The following is a 25,017-nucleotide window of genomic DNA, read 5'->3' as shown; positions in this document are numbered from 1 at the left end:
GTTATGAATCTACTTTCATAAAATAATTTGTCTAAATATTTGATTCTATATGTAACTTGGAATGTTTAATGTATAACCTGACTTTGTAGTCCTCTTCCATTTAAGGAAAAAACTCTGACATTTAGTCCATCCATTAGTTCTCTATGTCATATTCTATCTGTTTACTGTAGAAAGTTTGTAGTCTTTTATCTAGGTGTCAAAAAGTTAAATAGATAATGCTACAAAACAGTCATGTGAGACCCAGCTTCACACAGGATTGAATAAGTGTCCATATTTGAGCAAGGTGCATATTATAGATTTGAAAACATATTTTTCCTCGTCATAACTTGACCATCTGTGACGTGACACAGGTATTCTGCTTAATATCAATGCATATTTCATAAAGGTACTTTAACTGAATATAGATATCAAATGTATGTGGTATATTCTGAGAATTCTTGCTCCTTTTAAGATGATTCTATCATTCATTCTCAGAGGTATAAAAACAAGGAAGTCTATGACTATTTAAGTAAAGTATATTTTATTAGAGTTAACATCTTTTTTGTATAATGTATGTTGGTTTCGTTTGCCTTAAATTATGCATATGTGTTGTATATTCATCCTGTCAGTAGTGTTCAGCAGAAATCATTGGACTTTAAAGAACTGGGTTAAAAAATCCATGGAGTAGTGCCATGAGGTTGTGGGAAAATCATTTTATAATATAGGACTTTAAAAAGATAGTGTACATTCCCAACAGCAAACAAAATTTCTGAATGTAGTGCTTGTGGCAAAACTTTCATTTGCTGCTAAGGTCTCAGAAAGCCACAGAAAATTCATGAATGTGAGAGCCTTAATAAATGAGAACATTATAGTGAGCTGTTGTATAGACTGTCTATGCAAGAGCAGCAATTCATAAGTTCAGACACATCTCTATTAAACTTTTAAAAAACATTTGTCCTTCAATATTTTCCTTTTTTCATCTATATCAGTAAGTATCTCCTATTCTTTCTGCCATTTTATTAACGTAGGAAAATAATATTGTCCAGTAGCATATTAAGTAGTTTTCCATTACAGGGTTTGTTAACCTTCAATGATGTGTCTTTGAACTTCTCACTGGAGGAATGGGAATGTCTCAATTTTGCTCAGCGGTCATTGTACATAGATGTAATGTTGGAGAATTACAACAATCTATTGTTTTTGGGTAAGATTACACTTCTTTTTGAATTCCTGAATCTTTATTTGAATTTCCTTTCATTATGTTTATGTAAACTCTCTGAAATGTCAAGAGACCACTAGACTAAGGGAAGTTCTGGTTAGAATCACAAATTTTTCATGGGATTTCTCTCTCAGTTCTATGATTTCTTTTTGAAGAGTATCCAGTGATATATTCTTTGATATCTTTCCATACCTCTTATATAACTTTAATTGGAAATGTCTGAATTGAAAAAATAAATAAATATTGAGAACAAGTAATTATATTTCTATACACATAATAATTTCAGCAAATAAAATTACTATTACATTAACTCTTCTGTACACATGTGATGAGAGGATTTTCTATTCTGCTTCAATCTATTTGCTGTTTTATAGGGTTATTTTATGTTTATGGTCCTCCCTGTCTTTAGGGTGGGGATGTTTTCTTCTATGATTTTGGTGAAGATGTTTTTGGGCCCTATGAGCTGAGAATCTTTGCTCTCCTCTATTCTGTTATTCTTAGATTGTGTCATTTCTTTGTATCCTGGTTTTCCTGGATGTTTTGGGTTACAAGATTTTTATATTTTAAATTTTCTTTGACAATTTTGTCAATATCTTCTATGGTAGTTTCTATACCTGATATTCTCTCTTCTATCCTTTGTATTCTGTTGATGATGCTTACATCTATAAATTATGAAATTTTTCCTAGGTGTTCCATTTCAAGGGTTGCCTCCATTTTTGTTTTCTTTATTGTTTCTACTTCCTCGTTTAGGTCTTGAATTACTTTGTTCAATTACTTCACCTGTTTGTTTGTGTTTCCTTGTACTTCTTTAATGGATTTATTGGCTTGTTCTTTTAGGGCTTCTAACTATTTATCAATGTTTTCCTTAGTTTTTTTTAAGTGCATTAAGTACTTAAAAAAACTCTATTTTATTCATGAGATAGTATTTTAGGTCAGCTTCCTTATTTTCAGGTGTGTTGTTTTATCCAGGGCTTTCTGTGGTGGGAGAACCAGCTTCTGATGGCAAAGTATTTTAATGTTCCACTTGCCTCTCACCATCTAGTTATCCCCAGTGTTAGGTGGTCTGCATACATTGATCAGATATCTACTTTGTGAAAGTTCAGTACTGATCAGTCACGTGATTTGTCCTAGTTTCTACAAAGTGCTGTTTTTAAAACAACATTTAGAAGGGTATTATCATTTCCTCTCAGTAGATGTAGATCAGAATTGTGGTTTTTCTAAGGATCCAAGTAATCATTATGAAAAAAGAAAAAAGCTGTTTTGAGAGCATGAATTTTTGAGAAGGTCTAATTAACTTGAAATATCAGCAAACATGCATTACTGAATATCTTTTTCCTCAATACAGTAATCCCTGCCATCTTTATTTTTACCTTTTAGAAAATCATCTCATATGTGGAAGACATCGGAAGGTCTTAGATCAATACACAGAGCGCAATGTCCATGAGCATGTGAATATGCAAGAGAAGTCTTATAAATGTAATGAGCTCAGCAAAATGATTGATGAATCCACCCAAAGTACACCTTATAAAACTAACCACAGAGATGCCTCACTTCAATCCTTAAACCTGAAAAGATTTAAAACTGGGAAAGCCAGAGAAGTTTCCAAATATAAAGACTGTATCAAGCATTTAAATGAGTGCTCTATAAATAATCTACATCAAGGAATACACATAGGGAAGAAAGAAAACAACAATCCAGAATTTGATAAGGGTTTTGTATCTAAACATAAACTGATGCTGAAACCAAACAATAATGGTAAGAAGCTTTACAAATGTAGTCAATGTGACAAATGCTTTACTCACAGATGCATTCTTAGAATTCATCATAGAACTCATACGGGAGAGAAACCTTACAAATGCAGTGAATGTGACAAATGCTTTACCCAAAAATGCAGTCTTCATAGTCATCAGAGAATTCATATGGGAGAGAAACCTTACAAATGTAGTGAATGTGATAAATGCTTTATCCGACAAGCCTATCTTAGGATTCATCAGAGGATTCATACAGGAGAGAAACCTTACAAATGTAGTGAATGTGACAAATGCTTTACTGACAAAAATAGTCTTAGGATTCATGAGAAAATTCATACAGGAGAGAAACCTTACAAATGCAGTGAATGTGACAAATACTTTTTTGACAAAAGTAGTCTTAGAATTCATCACAGAACTCATACAGGAGAGAAACCTTACAAATGCAGTGAATGTGACAAATGCTTTACCCAAATACGCAGTCTTCGTAGCCATCAGCGAATTCATATTGGAGAGAAACCTTACAAATGAAAGTGAATGTGACAAATGCATTACCCACAAATGGAGTCTGCAATGTCATCAGCGAATTCATATAGAAGAGAAACCTTACAAATGCAGTGAATGTGACAAATGCTTTAGTGACAAAAGTAATCTTAGAATTCATCATAGAATTCATACAGGAGAGAAACCTTACAAATGCAGTGAATGTGACAAATGCTTTACTGACAAAAGTAGTCTTAGAATTCATCACAGAATCCATACAGGAGCTAAACCTTACAAATGCAGTGAATATGAGAAATGCTTTACCCAAAAATGCAATCTTCATACTTGTTAGAGAATAAATAAAGAAGAGAAACTCTAATTGTATTGAATGTGACAGTTACTTTATCCACAGTAGCACTCTTAGGAATTATCAGAGTTCATACAAGAGAGAAATCACAAATGCAGTGAAGGAAACAAGTGCTTTGCCCATATTAGCTGTCTTAGAAAACATCAGAGAATTTTTATAGTAGTGTAAGTTTAGAAATTGTAGTGAATGAAGAAATCCTTTACCAAGGATGGACATTTTAGAATTATCCTGAAAATATGTACATGAGAGAAATGTTTCAAATGCAGTGGTGGTATAAACACTTGACTTCTGTCTCTTATGCCACAGGCAATACATGCATGAATTGTGTGTATAATTATTTGGGAACCTCAACAATAAATATGTCTTTCATGAATTCTTAGGATTATGAGAGAAAAGTCTACCAAATATAAACAAAAATATGACTTTGTCATTTTCAGGATGGACATCCATATTTGAAAGGATAGAAAATACAGCCTAAGTCTCTAATGACCCCAAATAATCAAAAGTTTAAAATGCTATCTTGGTCCAAAGAAGCTCTAACACCAGCCTTCTAAGGAGCCCCAAACACTTCACATTCCAGAGCCTGCCCTTTGTTAAGAGCTAGGCAAAAAGGCCTTGAATAAGTGATCCTGGCCCTGTAAGGTAACTAGAAATGAGCTAATTATCTGTTTATCTTCCTTCTGTAAACTGCTAATGCCATTACCCCCCAACTCACTATTTTTAGACCCCAGCAATTAGCTTAGCACTGAGTCACTGCCCTCAGCTTGAGACCTTTTGCCTCAAGAGATAGCTCACCCTGCCCCAGGAGCTAGCTCATCTGATGACTGGTCCAATGTTTAACTCTACAATGCCCCAAGGATGTTTGCTCCAGAAAATGATTAACCTTCCTTAAGGCATAAACTATTGCCTGACTTGTTCATTCTGTGCCTCCCGTCCCGTGCATGATTGTCTTCCACCCCTTGCCTTGTGATTTTTTTCCTTTTAAATAACCCTGACTTGAGTTGCTCAGGGTTCACAGTCCTCTACCCCTGCGTGGTGTACAACTGTGGAGCGCAGAGCCTTTGGAATAAAATCCTCTTGCTATTGCATCAAGACCGTATCTTGTGAGTGATATGGATGTTGCCTTCCGACGCACGGGGTGCTGGGGCGCCCTCAGTTTTGGGGGGATGGTATTACATATTGTGCTATGTAACTGTATGTCTCTAAACTCTTTAATAGCATTTGATTGAGCCAAATTCCTTTAAAACTCAGAACAATGCTACCTATTGGCTCATACTACAGATCATTTTGGTACCATTTCTTGTTGTGTCTTAAGATTACATGCCATGTGATCACGTATTATGAAAGTTGTGTAAGTGCTGAGGGAAAAGTGAGGAACACAAATTTCCAATGTCCAGTTCAAGATCCTTCTACATTTTCCCTTTTTCTTAGCGAACTTTCATAGAAAACTTTTTACAACTTAGAAATGAACACTAAAATCACTTTTCAAAGTACCACCTTTTTTTTTTCAACTTCAACTAGCAGGCTATCAATTTGAACCCTGCAATTCCTGGGTAGAAAAAACAGAGGCTACACTGCTTAGACCCTTGCTGTTAGGCTACCAGTGGTAATTGCCTGAGCCAGCAGCTTTTTAACCCTCAGAATAAACAAAATGCTTTAGGAAATTTTTAGAAGTTATCATCAGCATTCAGTATAGTTAGAGAGTTAGAGCATCCGGACACCATCAGTCTTTAAATCCACAGTAGAATCCTGCTCTGTGTTTCCTTTCAAACCCCTCCAGGCTGGGAGGTACACAGCAGGCCTTCATCTCCAAATGACTAGATCCGAACTCTGGGTCTTTGTGTGGGGAGTATTCCATTGCATAGGCTCTGGTAATGGGATAGCTTTTCCTTGCCTCAGGTGATCCATATGTTCTTCTTGAGACTCTGATGAAATAGCATATAGAGGCACAATTTGTTTCACAAAATCACTGCAATTGGAGGTATCCAGACGTGTAAAAGAGAAAATGAGGCAGCTTTATCATCCCAACTATGGAAGGAGTTCTCTGTAATCCTTGTGTAGCATGTAGAAAGTCCAGAGTTCAATCCCTTGCACTTCCCACATGGCAGCATTAGAATGAAAACCTAGCACTTAAGGAAGTGAAGCAGCAGAAACAAAAGTTAAAAATTAACCTTGGAGAGACACTGAGTTGGAAGTTAGCCAGGGCTGCTTGAGAAATCCTATCAAAAAATGGAAGGAGGCAGGGGTGGTGGTATATATCTTGATCCATGTCTGTGTTCAAGGTCAACCTGGTTTACATAGGGTGTTTCAGGCAAGACGCCACAGTGAGACTCTGTCTCTAAATAAATGAATTATAAAATAAAGAAATGAATAAGCCATGTGACTAGACTAGATTTGCTTCCAAAGTTGTAGTTGTGCTCTAATATTGCAAGAAAAAATTAAAAATTTTTAATAAGTTACAATAAAAATTGCCAGGGTGTCATTGGCTGCAGTTTTCAGTTTTCAGTCTAGTTAAAGGCTCATGATTTTTTAACACATTTTGTGATTAAGATAATTTTAAGAGTGATACAGTTGTGGCCATTATAGGCCTATTTCCACTTTTCCACAAGATTATTGGCTACAATGGTAGAAACAAAATTTAACCCTCCAACATTAAAAAGGAGATCTCAGTAGAAATTTATTTGATATCACACAGGCTCCTTTGATTACTGTGAAACAATGAGTAGAATTTTTCTGGGAATCCTGAAATTACAGGTTCCTTTTGTTATTTGACCCTCATACAAGTCTTTGCAGGACAGGTGCAATCTGGTATTAGACAAAAGGCTTAGAATAGAAGATATTTACATTTGAGGAACCTCATACAATGTCCTTGCCTAGGATCAGGTTTTGGTGGCACATGCCTTTAACTCCAGCACTCGGGAGGACTTAAACCTCTTTTCAAGGTAGAAAACATTTGTTCCGTCTTTCAAACAACAATCAAATTGGTTATTACAAAACATTGATGGTTGATCTATTACATGGCAACCCTTTTTAGGCAAAATTAATAATTGTTATCCAAAAGATAATTTGTTACTATCAGATCACATGTTTGTTCCTTTGAGTTTCCCCCTGCTTCAGCACAGATACCTGATTTGGGTGCTATAGCGACTATTTTTAAGATGTTAAAAATCAAGCTTTTAATAATAGTGTGTGTGTGTATATATATATAATGGTTTATAATTACTTAAAATTGTTTCGTTTTTAATACTGCTAATTCTTAATTTTTGCAATTGTTTATGCAAATGTAATTCAAATTTTAAAATATATGTTCTTTTTTAAAAAATATTTATTTATTATTATATGTAAGTACACTGTAGCTGTCCTCAGACACACCAGAAGAGAGCATCAGATCTCATTATGGATGGTTGTGAGCCACCATGTGGTTGCTGGGATTTGAACTCAGGACCTTTGGAAGAAGCAGTCAGTGATCTTAACTGCTGAGCCATCACTCCAGCCCCCAAAAGATATGTTCTTTAAATGAACATATATCTAAGAGCTAATCCAAAGGCTGAGAGACAGCCCTGAGTGCTGGGAGCTGAACTCCTGTATTTTATGGTTGTAAGCCTGGAGAGATGGCTCAGCGATTAAAGGCTAGGCCCTCATTCATGGAGCATGGGGGCTCGGATGCCAGGAACCACATGGTGGCTCGCAACCACCTATGTATGATAAAATATGACACCCTATTGGCATATCTGAAGACAGCTACAATATACTTATATATAATTACTCTTTGAAAAGGTGCCTGGACGAAGACACCTTAAGTCAAGGCACATAAAATTTGTATCTCAGACAGGCTATATAGAAACAATCAGAAGAACAAGCATATTATTTATATCATCCAGAGGATAATGACTTAAAAAATAATTTTATATTTTTGTGCACATCAAATTATAAAGATTTGTTCTTGGTGTCCTCGATTTCTACCTCTACCACATAATGGTGTTAATCCTAGAGGACTTAATTAATTATTACAGATAAATGATACTTATATTTCTAATTTAAAAGTTTAAAATATGTGCATGTGACTAATGATTCATCCTTTAGGCTTTCTAGTTGCAACTGCTCTAAGAGAAAAAGCAACTAAGAAATGCTACGTTTATTTTCTATACATGCTGCCTAAAAGAAAAAGAGAGGGGAAAATTGTGACCCTGTGCATATTATTTAAATTATGCTTGTATATTTTTAAGAAAATTTTAAAATTTGGATGCAAAGGAATTCTGTTCTCAGTGTATATAACATCCTGTAACTGGGCATACTGATGCCTCGGGGAAATGAAGGAAATCACTTATTGACATACGCCATGATCCTGACTTAATATTGGGAAAGAAGGCGTGTCTATGTTTTTTCTACAGAATGCTGTAGAAGCATGCTAGCTGCTAGAGTGATTGGTGTGGCATGCTGAAGATATGCTGACTGTGGGCTTCCTGAGTGTCCAGACAATGGTAACATAAGAGCTATTTTGGGTATATGTTCTTGACTTACTTTAATTGTAAAATGTCCCAGATTGGATGAATTGCCTTGCTTCAAGCATTTAGACTTTGTGGGACAGAACATGGAGACTATTCAGCTAGCTTAGAAAAAATTAATCTAAAGAGGAGTTATAATGTGACTCTTTTCTTTCCTTTAATGTGATCAGCTAACTAAACCATAGACTGGTCTAGAAATAAATCCAATATTGGAGATTCCAATTATGAAGATGGCTAATAATCTCCTTCAGCCAGCTGAGTTAATTTAAAATATAGTCTCCACTTTTCATCTATGAATCTGGCATTAAGAAAAAGTATCTTTATTTTGTGTTCTTTCAAATATACAAGTGTTTGGTGCTGGAGAGATGGCTCAGTGGTTAAGAGCACTGACTGCTCTTCCAAAGGTCCTGAGTTCAATTCTCAGCAACCACATGGTGGCTCACAACCATCTGTAATAGGATCCCCAATGCCCTTTTCTGCTGTGTCTGAAGACAACAACAGTGAACTAACAACATATATAAAATAAATAAAACTTTAAAAAAATACAAGTGTTTAGGTGACATATATTTCTGCCTGTGCATATTGTGCATGCTTGTGCCCATGAAGGCCAGAAGAGACCATCACATTTCCTGCAACTAGAGTTACAAAATTTTATGAACCACAATATAGTTGATGCAAATTGTACCTGGGACCTCTCAAAAAGCAACCATTTTCATTTCCTCAGCCATTTCTCCAGCCTGAAACTGGAACTTGCTAAAACATCTGTATGTGCAAACATGTACAAAAGTGTCTAGAGAATCTAGAGAGATGTATTCCGTTCTCTGAGTCAGAGTTAAAGGCATCTGTATACCACTGGATATGGGTAATCCAATACCAGCCCTCTGATATAGAGGTGTGTCTTAGTTATTTTTCCACTACTATGGTAAAACAGCATGACCAAGGCAATTTACAGAATGAAGGTTTTATATGGTTCCTGAAGATTAAAGCCCATGGAGAATGGCACATCATGGCAGGTTGGCAGCTGAGCTGGAAGGTGAGAGCTGAGGGTTCATATAGAGATCCACAAAAAGGATACAGAGTAAATGCACTCAGAAGAGGGAGTCTTTTAACTCCCAAAGCTCACATCCAGTGGCTTTATTCCTCCAAGGTGACACCTTCACAGAGACTACAGACAATATGTTCATTCAAACCACCACAAGTAGTATGTGTACTCATAACTGCCTAACCACCTGTCACATGTCAAAACTTAAATTTAATATTCTGCAACATAAAGCACACAAGACATGGGAGAAACACCTGGCCAATATGTTTCTCATGAGGATCTTACCTGTCACCTTCCCATTGTATCCTTCTTTTGATAGTGGGTCAACCAGTTTCTAGAGCTGGACCCAGAAAGGAGCATGAAGATACCTGGGACCTCAAGAGAATCCTTCCACTGAGATCAAGGAGAGAGCACATTCAACATAAGACACATTTTTCAGTGAGTACCATGGTAAGACACTGTATTTGTGCAGATATATTGCACACATGCCATGGCATGCCTATGAAATCCTGAAGACCTCATTGGGTGTAGGTCCATACCTTACACCTTGAAGAGTTGTGTTTCTTTGTTGTTCTTCCAATTTGTATGCCTGGTTATCTTGCCCATAAGCTTTGGGATGCTTGTATTTCAGTCTTTCACCTCCGCATAGGATTATGTACACTTGGAATCCACTTGGGTTTTGTAATCAGGTCATCAAACTTGTATTGGAAGGGTCCTTATCCATTGATCCAGTTCCACAGGCCTGAGATATTTTAACACTGACTTTGGTCTAGCCTACTTTTGGGACACAAACCCTATCTGTATGGTAGGTAGATATCTATCTTGATCTGAGAGCTAGAGAAAAAGCTAGTATCCTGGGAAGGGTCCAGTGGCACACTCCCATATCCCATACTGAGGAGATAGAAACAGAAGGATCAGAAGTTCAAGGACATTGTTGGCTACATGTTGAGTTCCTGGACAGCCTGGACTTTGTGAGATCATATGGGAGAGAATACACAGAAAACAGCCATACTCCCAGTGGTAGGTGTTCATGCCCTGGATCCAGGTTTCTTTTTTAGGCAAAGGGAGATCAGATGAGACCATGACTCCTGGACCTCACGAGGACCAGCAGGAAAGAGAAGCTTACATGGAAACAGGAAGTGTAGGGCCCTGAGCTTTATTAGTACACTTCTCATAGCACCCCCTCCCCTATATTCTAGAATTCCCACTTTCAATACTTCTGGATACAGAAAGGACAACCAAGAAGAGACAGCTCAGTGACTTCATTCTTGGCCTCTATCAGCTCTCAGGTGCTTCTCCTCAGTGGAAGCTGATGGTACTGGTAAAATATTGTCACTGTCTGGATACTCAGTCCTCAGGGCTTGTAGTGGGAGGGACAGTTAGGCAACCTGAGGCTATGATCAGATCAGTGGTGGGTCGTGTGCCGTCAAAGCTTGGAAACTTAACAGTTAGGTCATAGGGAGCTACTAGGGAATACATGAACAGTAAAATACTATGAGGTTCCTTGTGGATAGATTGGGCACAATAACCACAACTCCTTCTGTATCTTGGAGTGAGGGCCTCCTTCCTGACTAGAGTGGAACAGATATCAAAGAGTTTCAAAGTTGTATGGGACACCTTCTCAGAGCCTTGTTTCCTCATCTTGATAGGATCTGTCTCACTGGGATATATTCACACCCTAGGTTGGGACACACCCTGAACCCTACCATGTGTGATCGGCTTGTGGATGATAGATGCTGGCACTGTGCTTATCCATAATACACAGAGGTCCAGAGGTCCAGACCCAGACCTTTGTTTCAGAATTTAGAGGCAGGATATCCCAGCCCAACAGACCAGTGCTTCAGAAAGCAAATGTTTTTGTTTTTTTGTTTGTTTGTTTGTTTTGTTTTGTTTTGTTTTTTGCTCAGAAAATATTCTTTTTATTTAGTTATTTTTTTAAGAAAAAATGGGACACAAATGGAGGTGCTCAGACAACTATTGAGTAACTGAACTAGTGAATCCTTTGACAACATACATACACAAATGTTATATAATAAAGGACTCCCTCCCTCCCTTAAACAAGTGTTCTCTCTGCTTTCCAAGTATTTAGAATACTTTGATTTTCCTTCCTTGCCAATTTTATTACCAGGTGAAATTTTACATAGGACAAGTCAACAACAACAACAAAAAAAGCCTGTAGTTTTCGTGTAACACTTTATTAGATGTTTGAACTTATGTTGAATGTTGTTCTTATGACTTCATGAAAGGAAGCCTTTGTTTGTTTCTGAGAATTGTGTCTATGAATTTTATATTTGGGGTTAAAGGTTTTTGTGGGCAGCCATTAGAGACCCTCACTTCAGCTGACAGGGCAAAGGTCCTGAGATTAGCAAACAAGAGCCTCTCCCATGGCCATTGGTTTAGCCATTGTTTCAAGATAACTGCAGAATTGTCCTGCCTGTGTCAACAGCGCCCACACCAGATATCTTCATCAGATGACCTCTTCACCTCCTGCCGTAAATGCCAGGAATACCTCTGCCCCTCTTTGTCCTTGCCTTGGGGCACGTCCCTCCTGAAAGCTTTAAAAACTGTGTACCCCAGAACATTAAACGAGACCTCGACAATTGAACCCCCTCTGCCTGGTCTCCGTTCTTCCCCCCCCCCCCTTTTGACCCGCAGGTAGTACCCCTTCGGAACCCTGGAATAACTGGACCTGCCGGATGGGTTAGGTTTTATTTTTCTTTGACTACCTGGGGCCTCTGGATTTCCTTGTAAGGTACATGGAATGATCCCAACCTGGCCTCTTTTTTTTTAATTTTTTAATTTTTTTTTTAATTTTTCTATATTCTTTGTTTCCAACCTGGCCTTTTATATATTAATTTTCTCCAAAGTTTCAGGAGGCTCTCAGGGTACTTAACTTGAAACTCTAGTCCCATGCCCTAGAATTTGGCTCCCAAATATGTAATTTAAACAATTTAAGAAAATGAAACATACTTATATTATGAGCATCAACTTCTTTCTTTTTAAAAAGATTTTATTTTATTTGTTTATCTTTATTTATTTATTATTATGTGTCTATGTGTGTGTGTGCCTGTGAAGCTGGAAGAGGAGGCTAGACCCCTGGGTCCTCTGAAAGGGCACTAATTGCTCTTAACGACAGAATAATCTCTCCAGCCCCCTCAAAATTCCTTTCTTTCTTTCTTTCTTTCTTTCTTTCTTTTATTTTAAATTTTTTTTAATATTTTTTTTTCTTTTTCTTTTCTCTTTTTTGGGTACAACCACTCTGGAAATCAGTCTGGTGGTTCCTCAGAAAACTGAACGTGACACTACCAGAGGACCCTGCTATACTATTCCTGGGCATATACCCAGAGGATTCCTCGGCATGCAATAAGGACACATGTTCATAGCAGCCTTATTTATAATAGCCAGAAGCTGGAAAGAACCCAGTTGTCCTGTGGAAAGCAAATGTTAAAGGCATCTGCCACACACAAATATGGGAGACCTCACTGAGCAGCCAAGATCTCCTCCCTGGGCCAGAAGATGTGTCTACCCACTGATTTACCTTGGGTCACCCCACACTCAAACCATGTTGTCCTAGCCACCACAACTCTCCCCAAGATTGAGAAGAAGGTAGGGATATTAGAAAAATTCTTTGCACACTGGACTTGGTCTTGAACAACTCAGTTGTATGACTTAACTCAGCCACTCATGAGAGTCCAATACTGAGGATTGTCCTTTGGGAACCACTTTAGAGTTGAGCCAAAGGGTCTTTCTCCTCCTCTCTCCTCCCAATTGCAGCTACTTTGTCCTCCACAAGGCCTAAGCAGAACACCCTTTGACTCCCATCCTGACTAGATTATGAGATGCATAATGAAAAAATAAGGGACTGTATTCACATTCTTTTCTCCCACTAGCCCCCCTCTGCCTCTGTGTCCTGTGTGTGTGTGATAAGAATGACTGCCTTGGCTCTGAGGAACTGCCCTCCTACGTGCTATGAATATGGGACTGAAGAATTCAGTGAATAAGGCCATTTTAGATACCATGTAGGGAAAGGCACCATACTTGCCCAAAGACTGAGGATTTCACCAACCAAAATCTGCTAGCATTCATTATCATTTAGCAAGCTTTCTTCCTAGGTCTAGCTCACAATACTGGCCCAGCTGTTTCTATCCTTTTAGGGCATGGAGCTTACTTAACACAGAGCCAGAGTATCAGATGTTCTAAAGCTCTTCTTACTATGGACTCAATATAGGTGTGGAGGTTACAGGATGGATACTCTCCAGGTGTAAGAGGGCACAGCACCAGAATTAGCAGGAGTCACATTCTGCACCCCATCTGAGTTGCAGCTGTCCACTGGGACTCCCAGGAATTCCAATGTTCTTGACACTCACGTTACTTGCCCCTCCACTTCCAGATTTTCAGGTCTCTGCTTATCCTGCACTATCCTACACAGACAGCAAGCGGGCACTCAGATCCACATTCTCAGGAAATAGGCAGTGCTTGATAAGGAAACATTATATACCTGTGCAACCAATAAGAAACCAAATTTCTCCCAAAGCTTAGGTAATTGTTTCAGGGCTGTTCCTAGTAACACAAGCTATATCATCCATTGAGGATCCCCTGTGTTTCCAGCCTCTTTTGTTTCAAAATCTTTGGTCTACATCTAAGTTCAGAGAAAATGTCCTGCCAGGGGCAACTTTTGGAGTGAGCACCCTCTTTGTTATTTTCTGCAGCATATAGAAGACCTTTGGTTGACTAGTGACTAGAGAACTAGTGTCCAGGGACCCTGGGGTGAGTTGAAGCACCTTGACCCTTAGAGGCTACATCCAGTATTACTGCCAGCTCTGTTTGAGCATCATACTGCCTTGTTGTAGTCAGCAGTCCACAGACAGCATTCCCACAGAGCCCATAATAGGGGCTCCACACTCTACATATTTTGTTTGTTTGCTTGCTTTACAGAAAGTAACTATGTAAATGAACTGGGTCTGCCTCTTGATTGCTGAGATTAACGGCCCATGTCTCCATGCTTCTGTTTTGGAGACAAGGACCCATGTAGCCCAATCTGGCCTCCAACTCAACACTTTTGACTCTACTTCCAAGTGCAGAGATAATATTCATGAACCTTAATTATTATTAAGCTTAATTATTTGCTGGAGAAAAAAGAGGAGGAAAGACAGGATTCCCTCTCTGTGGAAGCCAAGTTCTAAAGAGATGAAAGACCAGTTAATCACCAAAGAATTCTGTAATACAATACTGAATAGGGACACTTTCTGTGAAGCTGGAGGCCAGAGCCACTTTCCTAGGTGCCACAGGGTGGATATTCCAAGGTAGGTCATAGTTCCAGGAAGTCACAGGGACAATTCAATAGGATTACCCAGTAGGGGAAGGTGTGAAAGCCTTGAGCAGTCTGGAGCTCGGTGTATGAGGAAAAGTAAGGCTGAGACTATGGCCAGAGTACAGAGCAGGGTGTGGGTGGAATACTGCAGCTCAGAGTCTTGAAATGACTTAGGGCAAGGTAGGACTTATTTTTACAGAATTCCTCCTTGGTGTTGAGAGGTATGGATAAGAAGCATGAATAGCAAGAGGGAAGTTGTAAATTGTAATAGTGTATTGAAGAAATTCTATAGAATGTACTAGCCATTGGCACATGGAATATATACAAGAAAGGCAAAGTCAACGCTGAGCCCAAGGCACAGCTTGACTCATTAGGCTCACGAGGCTGCCATTTATGGAGATAGGAAGAGGGGCTACACTGAGGCTAGGGGTAGAAACCAGAGCCTTGGTTATTGATGTGAGATTAAGACAGTTTAAAAATTCTATTTATTTTATATATTTTGGCGATTGAATGTTTTTATGTGGGGTGAAACACTTTTAATCTTAGAAGTTGGGAGTTCTAATTTCAAGAGGACTTGCGTGTTGTATGTAATGAATGGGAGAACTTATGTGAGAAATCAAGTGTGAGTTTAACTCTAGTTTATTTTCCTCTTTGGCAGCTTTGCCTTGTGTTTTATTGTCATTTTCAGTCACTAAGAAGCATGTCTGGCCTGATACATTCTATGTAGACCAGGCTGACATTCACCTAAAAGAGATCTGCTTACATGTACCCCAGTATGGCTGGGATAGAAAGCAAGTACACCTACCTCAGCCTTCCATCTTGTTTACATATAGATCTCCCTATATGTTCCAGGCTAGCCAGCAAATGAAGATCCTCATGCCTCAGCTCAGGTACCAAGTGTGAGCTGCTGTGTTTTAAGATGGTGGCCCTTGTACAGCCTGCCTCAGTGCAAGGCCACTCATGGAGGCAGAGGCGGGAAGTTTCACTGCTCATTCCCCATACTGTTGCCATGCATGAACTGGACTATGAGAATGTGCAGGACACTGCTCTGTGGGTGGCGAAATGCAGTCTTGGGTTCCTGTGTCTCCAGGCTGCACAGAGGCCAGGAAGATTCTCACACTCTTGGACACTGCAGACAGCTGGTTCCCTTGGGGAAGAGAGTGTCCCAGGTTGCTCAAGCAGGCAGTTCGGCTTGGTGGAAACTGTGTCTGGAACGCTGAGAGACCTTGAGGGGGGTGGGGGGGAGTAGAGCAACGTTTTAGAGGAAGACCTGTTCCATTGTTCCCCAATGTGGGTACCAATCAGAAGAGGCAGTCTATTGTTTTAAAGCATTTTTTTTTTTTTTTGGAGGACAGTTGTGATGAGTGAAATAATACCCTACTTACTCAGAGCGGGCCCTGAGGTTAAATACCTTTTACAGGGAGGAGAGTCTGGGAAGGAGAGCTTAATTGGCTAAGCCCTTCACTCATTAAAGTACCTCATTAAATGAAGATCTGTCTTGAGGCTACCTGTAGTCACATTCTCTACCTGTAGAGGGACTGGAGGCATTGCCACATGTGACTGATTACCACAGAATTATGGAGAGCTGAGGCCTCATGTCAGGAGCCTGGTGTCTAGGTGCTTGGCAGGCAAACACCTACTGTTCCTTGCAGTTATCTGCTGGGCCTCCAGGGTTTAAACCTAGCTTGACCAGAAAACAGACTGCCTTTTGAGGTCCCACAGGCCGAGTTCAGAAAAGTAACCAGGGTGTGAGTGGGCCAGTAATGGATATGAGAAAGAGAAGAATTAGGCATGAATAGAGAAAGAAGGGAAGGAAAAGGAGAGGGACAGAGACAGAGATAGAGATAGAGACACAGAGGGAGAGATAGAGAGAGAACAGATTTAATCAGTTAGTGTGTAGAAGAATTTTGAACCAGAACACCTGAGTTCAGCAGCTGGCAAAAGGTCAGGAAAAACTAGGAAATGTGATAGTAGTCAGCCTTAGATCTCAAAGTCTGAAACTATTCTAAGCCTAGATAGGATTGTACAGAGACAAGAAACTATGTCTAGGCTAGGTAAGTAGACTGAGGTTATATACCTCAGAGATGAAAATTACCACAGGGGTATAATATTACCGTTACAGAGCTCCTACTCTTAAGCAAGGAACATGCTTGGAAAAGCTGATAGTGGTCTGGGGCCAGGACCAGTGGGGTGTGATTATATCAGATCCTGAGAACCCACCTCTTGCCACCATGTGGGGCAGAGGCTATTAGTCCCAAGTCTGCTGTAGGCTTCTTCAGTAATGTTGCCAATATACCCTGTATTCTCTGTGAACAGCATGGATTTGTTAGACTCCTCCGGAGTTTGTCTCATTCAATGATAATTTCTGCAGACTACATAGAAGTCTCCCATTTCTTTCCATAGTTCCCCTGTAAGTAGTTTACTACAGGCTGTTCTTATTAAGATACTTACTGCATGAGACATAGCTTGTACAAGACCTCAGTTGCAGGATATTTGATCATACAGTGAACATATGTAAACAAGACTAAATAAAATCAACCATGGTTCAATAGGTGGAGCAAGCAACCAGAGACAGGTGGGGGAGTAAGATGGAGTTTAGAGCAAAGACAAAGAGATGCACAGGAAGAAGCATTGAGGTCCAATCAGTTTGAAGGAGATCATTTGACCCGTCCATCAGGTCCAGTTATCCCAGGGTCTCGAAGAGGCACTACCTGAGGGTCAAAAATGGGGGGTGGGGGAGAGAAAAGGGAAGCCAAGCATGCTAAGAAAGACAAGTCAGTCTGGGTTATGTCAAGGCTTCATTTAATGACGGGGAGGTAAGTGGGCTTTAAGGCTTACAGAGAAGGAATTGACCTTCACACCAGACAAAGGAGAGAAGGGCAGAGACACCCCTAGTGATGGAAGCAGGAAGCGAGGAGGTCATCCAGGTGGGGACACCCAGAGTTAACTCAGGCAGGAACATTCCGTGGTTCGGGCAGGAACATCTTATGGTATTCTCGGGAATCTTCTTGCACTGATAGTTCATGAGGAAGGCTTTAATTAATTGTTCTTATATTTTTGCTGTTTGAAACAAGGAACAAACATTTTTTACCTTGAAAACAGGTTTAGGTCTTCCATGGGCAAGCTTAAGATGAGGTTAATATAAGATAAAGCCAATTAATATGCTCTAACAACCTTTAAAAACCATTTATGTAAAAATCTAAAAGTCCATAGTTAGGAAAAAAGGCCTGTAATGAACATTTCATGAACATTATACACTGAAGAATTTAAGATCCTAGCTTCTTGTATTGAGATAGAGACAAAATATCTTTTCTCACTTAAGGTAAGGCTACTCGCCATTGCTTAAAGAAAAAACCTTCTAATGAAATTGTTTTATTGCTTCTTTAAAGTTAGAAGCAAATGCTTTTATAATGGTCAGAATGTAAGGCAAAAAACACCCTTTAATCTATAATTTTGTATGGAGTAGACAGGCCAAATGTTAATGCCTTTACAGCCTTATTGACCTGTTATAGATTTGAACTGCATTTTTAAACCACACCTGGATAAGAATGTAAGGAATGTCCTTTTAGCCAAACATTCCCTAGTTGAGGTCTGTAAGGCAAAAACACAAGCTTCTTTCCTAGCTTCCACTGAGGCAGCCCCAAGCCTTGCATTAATTCAAAGGTACTTTTTTTTTTTTTTTTTTTTTTTTTTTTGCCCAAGGACCCACCTTAGGTCCTTGGCAAGGACATTCTCTGCCGGTCCTCAAACTTAACCATCTTCTAATCTGAGCTTTTTATCTAAGACCAGACCCAAACCCGCCTGTCCAGTCCAGCAAGGACACCTTGAGGATTGAATAACCAAAGGAATCTGCAATTCCAGGTTTCCAGGAAAGATCCTAGTTTCACTGTAGTCAAAGGTGCCCGTTTGATATCAAATAAATTTCCACTGAGATCTCCCTTTTAATTTTGGAGGGTTAAATTTTGCTTCTACCATTGTAGCCTATAAACTTGTCGAAAAGTAGCAATAGGTCTATAATGGTCACAGCAATATCATTCTTAAAATTTTCTTAATTACAAAATATGTTAAGAATCATGAGCCTTTTACCAGGCGCAAAGTGCAGCCAATTGCACAGTGGCAGTTTTTATTGTACCTCTTTTTCTTGCAATATTAGAGCACAACTACAACTTTGGAAGCAAGTCCCAATTTTAAACAATCTATTTTCTTTAAAATCAATGGCAAACGTATTATCTTTACAGCACAAGGTTTGTCTGCCTGTTCTTATGTTCAGGTGTATGACAGTGTAACTTATTAAAGACACATTTTAAATCGTATTTTTATAAGTCCAATCTCCAGGCCAAGATTCGCACAAAACACCATGCCAATTTAGAAGCATCTTAGAGGCCTGTCTTTCCTGAGTTGCATCATGCCACGTGTAGCTAGTTAAGACGGCTCTGACACTGAATCACCAGTTTTAAACTAACCTTTTCTTAATAACACTATACCTTTTAAATCATAGCCAATTAATTTATAACTCTATAGTCAAGATATGTAAAACATTTATACCTTTAAGACCTAATTAAAAACAAGAATAAAGCGATTACATGAATCTTATGAGTTAAACCAGAGTTTTTCCAAACTGGAGATTATTAGTCCTTTAAGAGAAAAAGTTGAGCACGTTGCCGCTGCCGGGTCTACCGGCTTGTGGCCCGCAGAATTCCGGGGTACCTCCAAGCTGGAGCAAGGCCAAGTAACTTTGAGGTGCTAGCACTCTGCCTCTGTCCGCTTGCCAGGGCCAATTGCCCGTGGCCTGCAGAGTTCCAGGCTTTCTCTGGTGGCCGCCTTTATTGCCTGTCCTCCACATGCCATGTGCTGCCCTGAGCTCTGCCTCCCAAGTGCTGGGATTAAAGGTGTGTGCCACCATTGTCCGCTGCTGCACATGGCTTTTTTTTCCCCTTTAATTGTGTTTTACTCTTACTTATGAATGTGAGGCACCTCAAATTAGCCTCCTCTGTATGAACTGCAATTGGCAGGACTGCCAGCAAGATAAAGCTTTTTTACCATTTTTTTTTCTTTTTAACATAAAACATAAAAACGGCCAATCATTCAGCCAAACAAAACAATGGACAACACAAATTGACACACATATGAACAGGTTTTGGTGCACCAAAAGATAAACAACAGACAGCGAGGGAACTTGATGTCCCCAAAAGATCCAAATACTTTAACCTGAACTAAACAGATCTCCAGTAGGTTTCAGAGAGAAAACAGGACAGCTCCTGCTTTCCTGTCCTCACCAGGAGAGTTTTGAAATAGCTTCCAACCATTCTTTTTTTTTTTTTTTTAATACCGTGCCCTACACATGGAGAAATTGCTTTTCTGAAACCTGCTTTTTCTCTTGTTTAAGATTTAACAAGGGGGGTGGGCATCATGGGAGCACCACGGTGGAGCAGGGAGCTGGTGGCAATGGCCACAGGGGTGGCGATGGCGCTATGCAGAGCGACCCAGCTTCTGATGGCTATAAAGTACAAGAAAAGAAACCTGCCCCCAGCCACCCCATTTCTACAGCTTCAGGACAAACTAGCAGCCACTCAGGAAACAAACCAGCTGCGCAAGAAACCCTCCGGCTAGAGAGAGAAGAGCCTTCAGGCGCGGAAGAAGCAGCTGGAGGACCAGCGGCTGAAGGAGGAGCAGAGGCGGGCTGCGGTGGAGGAGAAGCGGCGGCAGAGACTGGAGGAGGACAAGGAGCGCCATGAAGCCGTTGTCCGGCGGACGATGGAGAGGAGCCAGAAGCCGAAGCAGATGTATAACCGCTGGTCCTGGGGAAGCCCCCTCCACGGGAGCGCAAGCAGCCACAGTGGAGATCCAGACAGGTGGTCGGTTTCCACCATGAATCTTTCGAAACACGTCGATCCTGTCATTAGCAAGAGGCTCTCTTCCTCGTCGGCAACGTTGCTAAACTCTCCAGATAGAGCGTCCTACAGCCCCATCATGCCCTTCAAAGCGGCACCCTCTAGAAACCCAGTGGACCGACCAAAGCGCTCAGTAACACCGCCCCAGGGCTCTGCAGGAGGAAGACCATTCACGGCAGCATATCGCTGCCCCAGCCTCGGCCCTGGTCCAACCCCGGCCCCTTCTCCAGCCATCGTCCACCGTGACTGCTGGTGTCATTCCGAAGACTTCTGCAGGCACCACCGACCCCGAAGAGGCTACGAGGCTGCTGGCTGAGAAGAGGCGCCTGGCCAGAGAGCAAAGGGAGAAGGAGGAGAGGGAGAGGGAGAGGAAGGAGAAGGAGGAGCTGGAGAAGTAAAGCTCCCTCAGACCCACCCTGCCGCCAGAGAAGGCCCTGAGCCTGGTCCCTCTTGCTCCTCTCCAGCATGTGGAGAGGACAGGTCCTTTGCCATCCTTGGTTTACTGTGTTGAATATGGAGCCCAGGGCTTGTCTGTGCCAGGCAACTCTCCCCAGAACTATGTTTCAAATGAAATTGTCTTAATAAATAGCAACATATCAACGCAAAAAAAAAAAAAAAAAAAAAAAGATTTAACAAGGGGGAAGGAGGATGCCGAGTCGAACACACACACCTGTGGAGAGGGAAGGAGAGCCCAGGAATTTCTCTGCAGTCCAGGTCTTACATGCTGCCTGTGAGAAGCTTCTCCCTGGCCGCCTCAGCAGCAGTCCCCGACTTCTACCTGCATGGGTCTCCCCTGTCCATTTTTGCCTAGTCTCTGTCCAGGGAGATAGCTCTGGGAGAGCATTTGTTGAGCAATAATCTCATTGAGACTACACATAAGGACTTTCATTTGAGAGAGAATGTCTCTTCCCCAGAGGTTAACAGGCAGACCAGGGACCACGAAGGGCTGAGTAGAGCCAGTATTTCCCTCACTGTCCTCCCAAGTCAGCAACTGTGAGCTCTGGAGAGTATTTTTTGATTGTCCAATCCCCTGCAGATGGGTCAGAGGGGCTTGCAGAAAGTTGCCAGCAACAGCTAACAGACGGGCACTCTCCCCTCCATTCTCAGCATCTATTATTATTTCCCGTATAAGGCCCCAGTAACTAAAAAATGCATCAGACACTGGTTCACCTGTTTTCAAAATCTTATTAATTTCTTTACCAACCCTAGTCCATGTGAGCGGGTGAATGTCAGGTCCACTAAAAACCAACCAAGGGCATTTTTCATGACAAAACTAAAGAACTTAATTAAGTCTTTTTTCTTAACTCTTACTCCTCTCTCCCTGAATTAATGCTTGATTTCTCCCATGAATCAAGCCTCTTTAGCCTCTTTTTTTCCCCAATGACAATCAGACAACAATGTTTGGCCACTTACCTGCCCCTCCAGCGACGCACGAGCAATGCGGTCTGTGGGGTCCTTTATTCCTTTTCCTGGGATTTTTCCTCTGTCGTCCGGTAGTTGACCGTACTTCGGGTCCCTGTTCATGTGCCACTATGACCCGTCCAGCAGGTCCAGTTATTCCAGGGTCTCGAAGAGGCACTACCTGAGGGTCAAAAATGGGGGGGGGGGGGAGAGAAAAGGGAAGCCAAGCATGCTAAGAAAGACAAGTCAGTCTGGGTTATGTCAAGGCTTCATTTAATGTCGGGGAGGTAAGTGGATTTTAAGGCTTACAGAGAAGGAATTGACCTTCACACCAGACAAAGGAGAGAAGGGCAGAGCCACCCCTAGCGATGGAAGCAGGAAGCGAGGAGGTCATCCAGGTGGGGACACCCGGAGTTAACGCAGGCAGGAACATTCCGTGGTTAGGGCAGGAACATCTTGTGGTATTCTCGGGAATCTTCTCGCACTGATAGCTCATGGGGAAGGCTCTAATTAATTGTTCTTATATTTTAGCAGCCACCATCTTAGGGCCATGAGTAAGCATAAGTCCGAATAGCTCAGGACGACTTCCCACAATCATTTGAGAAGGTGAGGCAGAAAGAGCTTCCTTCTGGGATCTTACCTGAAGAGGAAGGTCAGCAGCTGCTTTCTCTGCCTGTCTGAGCTAGCAGGCTTCCACTCAGCACCTGGCTCCTGAGTGTTCCTTGGGAAAATTGAATGATTATCACACACAACAGACCTCTCAACTGCAACTATTACCTTTTTCATTGTTCTATTTTTGCTAACATTCTCATCCTCTGGGGCTTTCCATTTAGGACCTTGTCACTGAAGACTGACCTGTTGTTTTAGGGTACTGGTATACTTATGAAATAATTCTAGGAATATCTTTGCTGTGTAAAACTCCCATCTGCTGACTGGCAGTGGTGGCGCACGCCTGTAATCCCAGCACTCTGGGAGGCAGAGGCAGGCAGATTTCTGAGTTCAAGGCCCGCCTGGTCTACAGAGTGAGTTCCAGGGTAGCCAGGGCTGTACAGAGAACCCTGTCTTGAAAAAAACAAAAATCCAAAAAACCAAAAAAAAAAAAAAAAAAAAAAAACCAACCAACCAAACAAACAAACAAAAAAACTCCCATCTGCCTAAGTGGCTGGAACTGCAGTGTCTAGTCCATATTGAAATTGTCCAAAGCATATCCTGGATTCTGATGCCAAAAGTAATAGCATATGTAGAAAGCAAGATCTATTCTCTGCTGACTCATGTTTGAGAACTATCTAGAGCCAAACGCATGGTGTCCTTAAGAAGATTAATTTTATTAATCTTTATTATTGCTTAGAGTGATTGCTCCTTGGTAACACATTTTAATTCTGGGACAGGTATATTTTCATCCACTTACAAAATTGTTTCTAAGCAAGATACGTTGAATCAGGTCACCTTGATCACAGTCTGTTTCTCCCCAGGGCTTTTCTCTTGATTAAACTTCCCAAATTATTTAATTGAAAGGCTATCCCATAACAAAGATTTAAAATTACCCATTTGAGGTATGTAACTAAGTGCTCATTGCAGCAACAGGAAAAGTATTTGCAGTTGGAGCATTGCTTCCACTTTCAGACCAGAGCAGGTGGGACAGTGTAAGGTGAACAGGGCTGGGTGAAGCAGGATAGTCAATATGTAGATCACAGACTAAAGGTTAAGGGAGTCAGTTTTAGGGGTTAATATGATTAAGAGGACCCTGAATCAGGAAGCATGAGTGAGTATGTAATTTCCCAGCATGCATCAACTCATGCATTTGAATGAAATCAGACCAGATTGGTGGGTATACAATTTCTGAAGATTAGCTTGAGCCAGTGAATATTAAATTTCCAGTTAATGGTCTGTGCTATGCAGATATGTGCAATCCTCACTGACATTGGCAACTCAGCTCAGAGATTTCAGACAGGGACTATTGGCTCAAGCTGTGTGTGTCAGGTTATAGATCTCAGCAGCTCACATTGCACATAGGAGGAAAGTCAAACTGAATCTAGTAATACCATGCCCTCTACCAGGGAAGGGTCTGAGCTTTTTCAAAGTCAGTATACCTATCTGTTTTTTCAATTATATTCATGATATTTTTAAAAGTCAATTGATAATATTACTATTTAAATTTTATTTTCTTTATGCATCACTGCTCTGATCTGGTACTAGTTCCTATTCTCCAATGTTTCCCATTTATAAGAATTTCATTCCTTTTTCTCAAAGGCTTTCATATTTTTTTTTATAGCAAGTTTTCATATAGTTCAGCCTTTCTCATGCTGTGTAGCTATGACTTTCTTTGAACCCCTAATTCTGGCTCTACTCCACAATGCTTGGAAGACAGTTCTGCAACTCCTTTCAGGCTGGGCCCTGACTGGTCAATAAGAAGGGAAAGACAGCACTGACTGAGGGTCCTCCCATCTCCCTGTATCTTGCAGGGGACAGCAAGCAAAGAGGGACCTGTGTAAGAATTGAGTTTAGTAAGGAAATTTGAAGCTGATGTATTCAGAGGACAGGAGTGGACTGGTTAGAAGGAATATGAAAGAAAGAGCTTTCCTGCTTTGTTAGTTGGCATTAGTAAGCAGTAGTCATGTATTCAATTTTAGATGATCAGTAAGTGTCCAAACTGGTCATTTTCACCAGCCAAAGCAATAAAGATTCTGGATGAGGAAATGAACTCAATTTCTAGAAACCAAATTTGTGTGTAAGCAATAAAGTGTGGAGAAACTGATGTAGCTGTGCCTAATAGGAATGTAATTTTTTTCTCTCTGAATATGCACAATCTGAAAGGAAGTTGTGAGTAGTTCTTGGTGTGCTTTAATTCACATGTCTATTCCCTGAAGAATATGGGACCATAAACCCTGTTAAGATATTTTGCGATAAGTTTTGAGATTATAGGTAAACCATGTCAAGCTTCTCATTCACCCTAATGTTAATTCTCAAACCCTGGGGCAACTGTCTGAGATGCCTAATTAACACATCATTGCAGTTTTAATTGTTGTTAGTTCACTAAGTTTGCCTACATGACTTCCCAGTTATTAGGTAGAGAT

The 25,017-nt window shown here is 40.6% G+C and overlaps 4 protein-coding genes across 33 annotated transcripts in view; 3 read left to right on the top strand and 1 right to left on the bottom strand.

The window, feature by feature from the left end:
• LOC127681640 (zinc finger protein 320-like) overlaps positions 1-4,093 on the top strand; it is a 258,929-nt gene extending 254,836 nt beyond the window's left edge. For 2 of the 3 annotated variants that reach the window (XM_052178120.1, XM_052178119.1), the window contains exons 3-4: positions 1,054-1,180; positions 2,573-4,093. In XM_052178120.1, the coding sequence (XP_052034080.1) occupies positions 1,054-1,180; positions 2,573-3,474 (1,029 nt within the window). In that variant the 3' untranslated portion in view covers positions 3,475-4,093. The remainder of the gene's footprint in view (positions 1-1,053; positions 1,181-2,572) is intronic. The other variant, XM_052178118.1, reaches the window with a different exon arrangement.
• The window catches only part of LOC127681600 (oocyte zinc finger protein XlCOF6-like), a 1,434,619-nt gene that overhangs the window by 396,248 nt on the left and 1,013,354 nt on the right, over positions 1-25,017 (bottom strand). The gene's annotated exons all lie outside the window — the stretch shown is intronic.
• Positions 1-25,017, top strand: part of LOC127681615 (oocyte zinc finger protein XlCOF6-like) — a 988,257-nt gene that overhangs the window by 8,424 nt on the left and 954,816 nt on the right. The gene's annotated exons all lie outside the window — the stretch shown is intronic.
• Positions 1-25,017, top strand: part of LOC127681617 (oocyte zinc finger protein XlCOF6-like) — a 1,149,846-nt gene that overhangs the window by 262,868 nt on the left and 861,961 nt on the right. The window lies entirely within an intron of this gene.

This window comes from Apodemus sylvaticus, chromosome 3, assembly GCF_947179515.1.
Source record: "Apodemus sylvaticus chromosome 3, mApoSyl1.1, whole genome shotgun sequence".
Lineage (NCBI taxonomy): Eukaryota > Metazoa > Chordata > Mammalia > Rodentia > Muridae > Apodemus > Apodemus sylvaticus.
The sequence above is the reverse complement of the archived record's forward strand: the minus strand, read 5'-3'. Positions and strand labels throughout refer to the sequence as shown.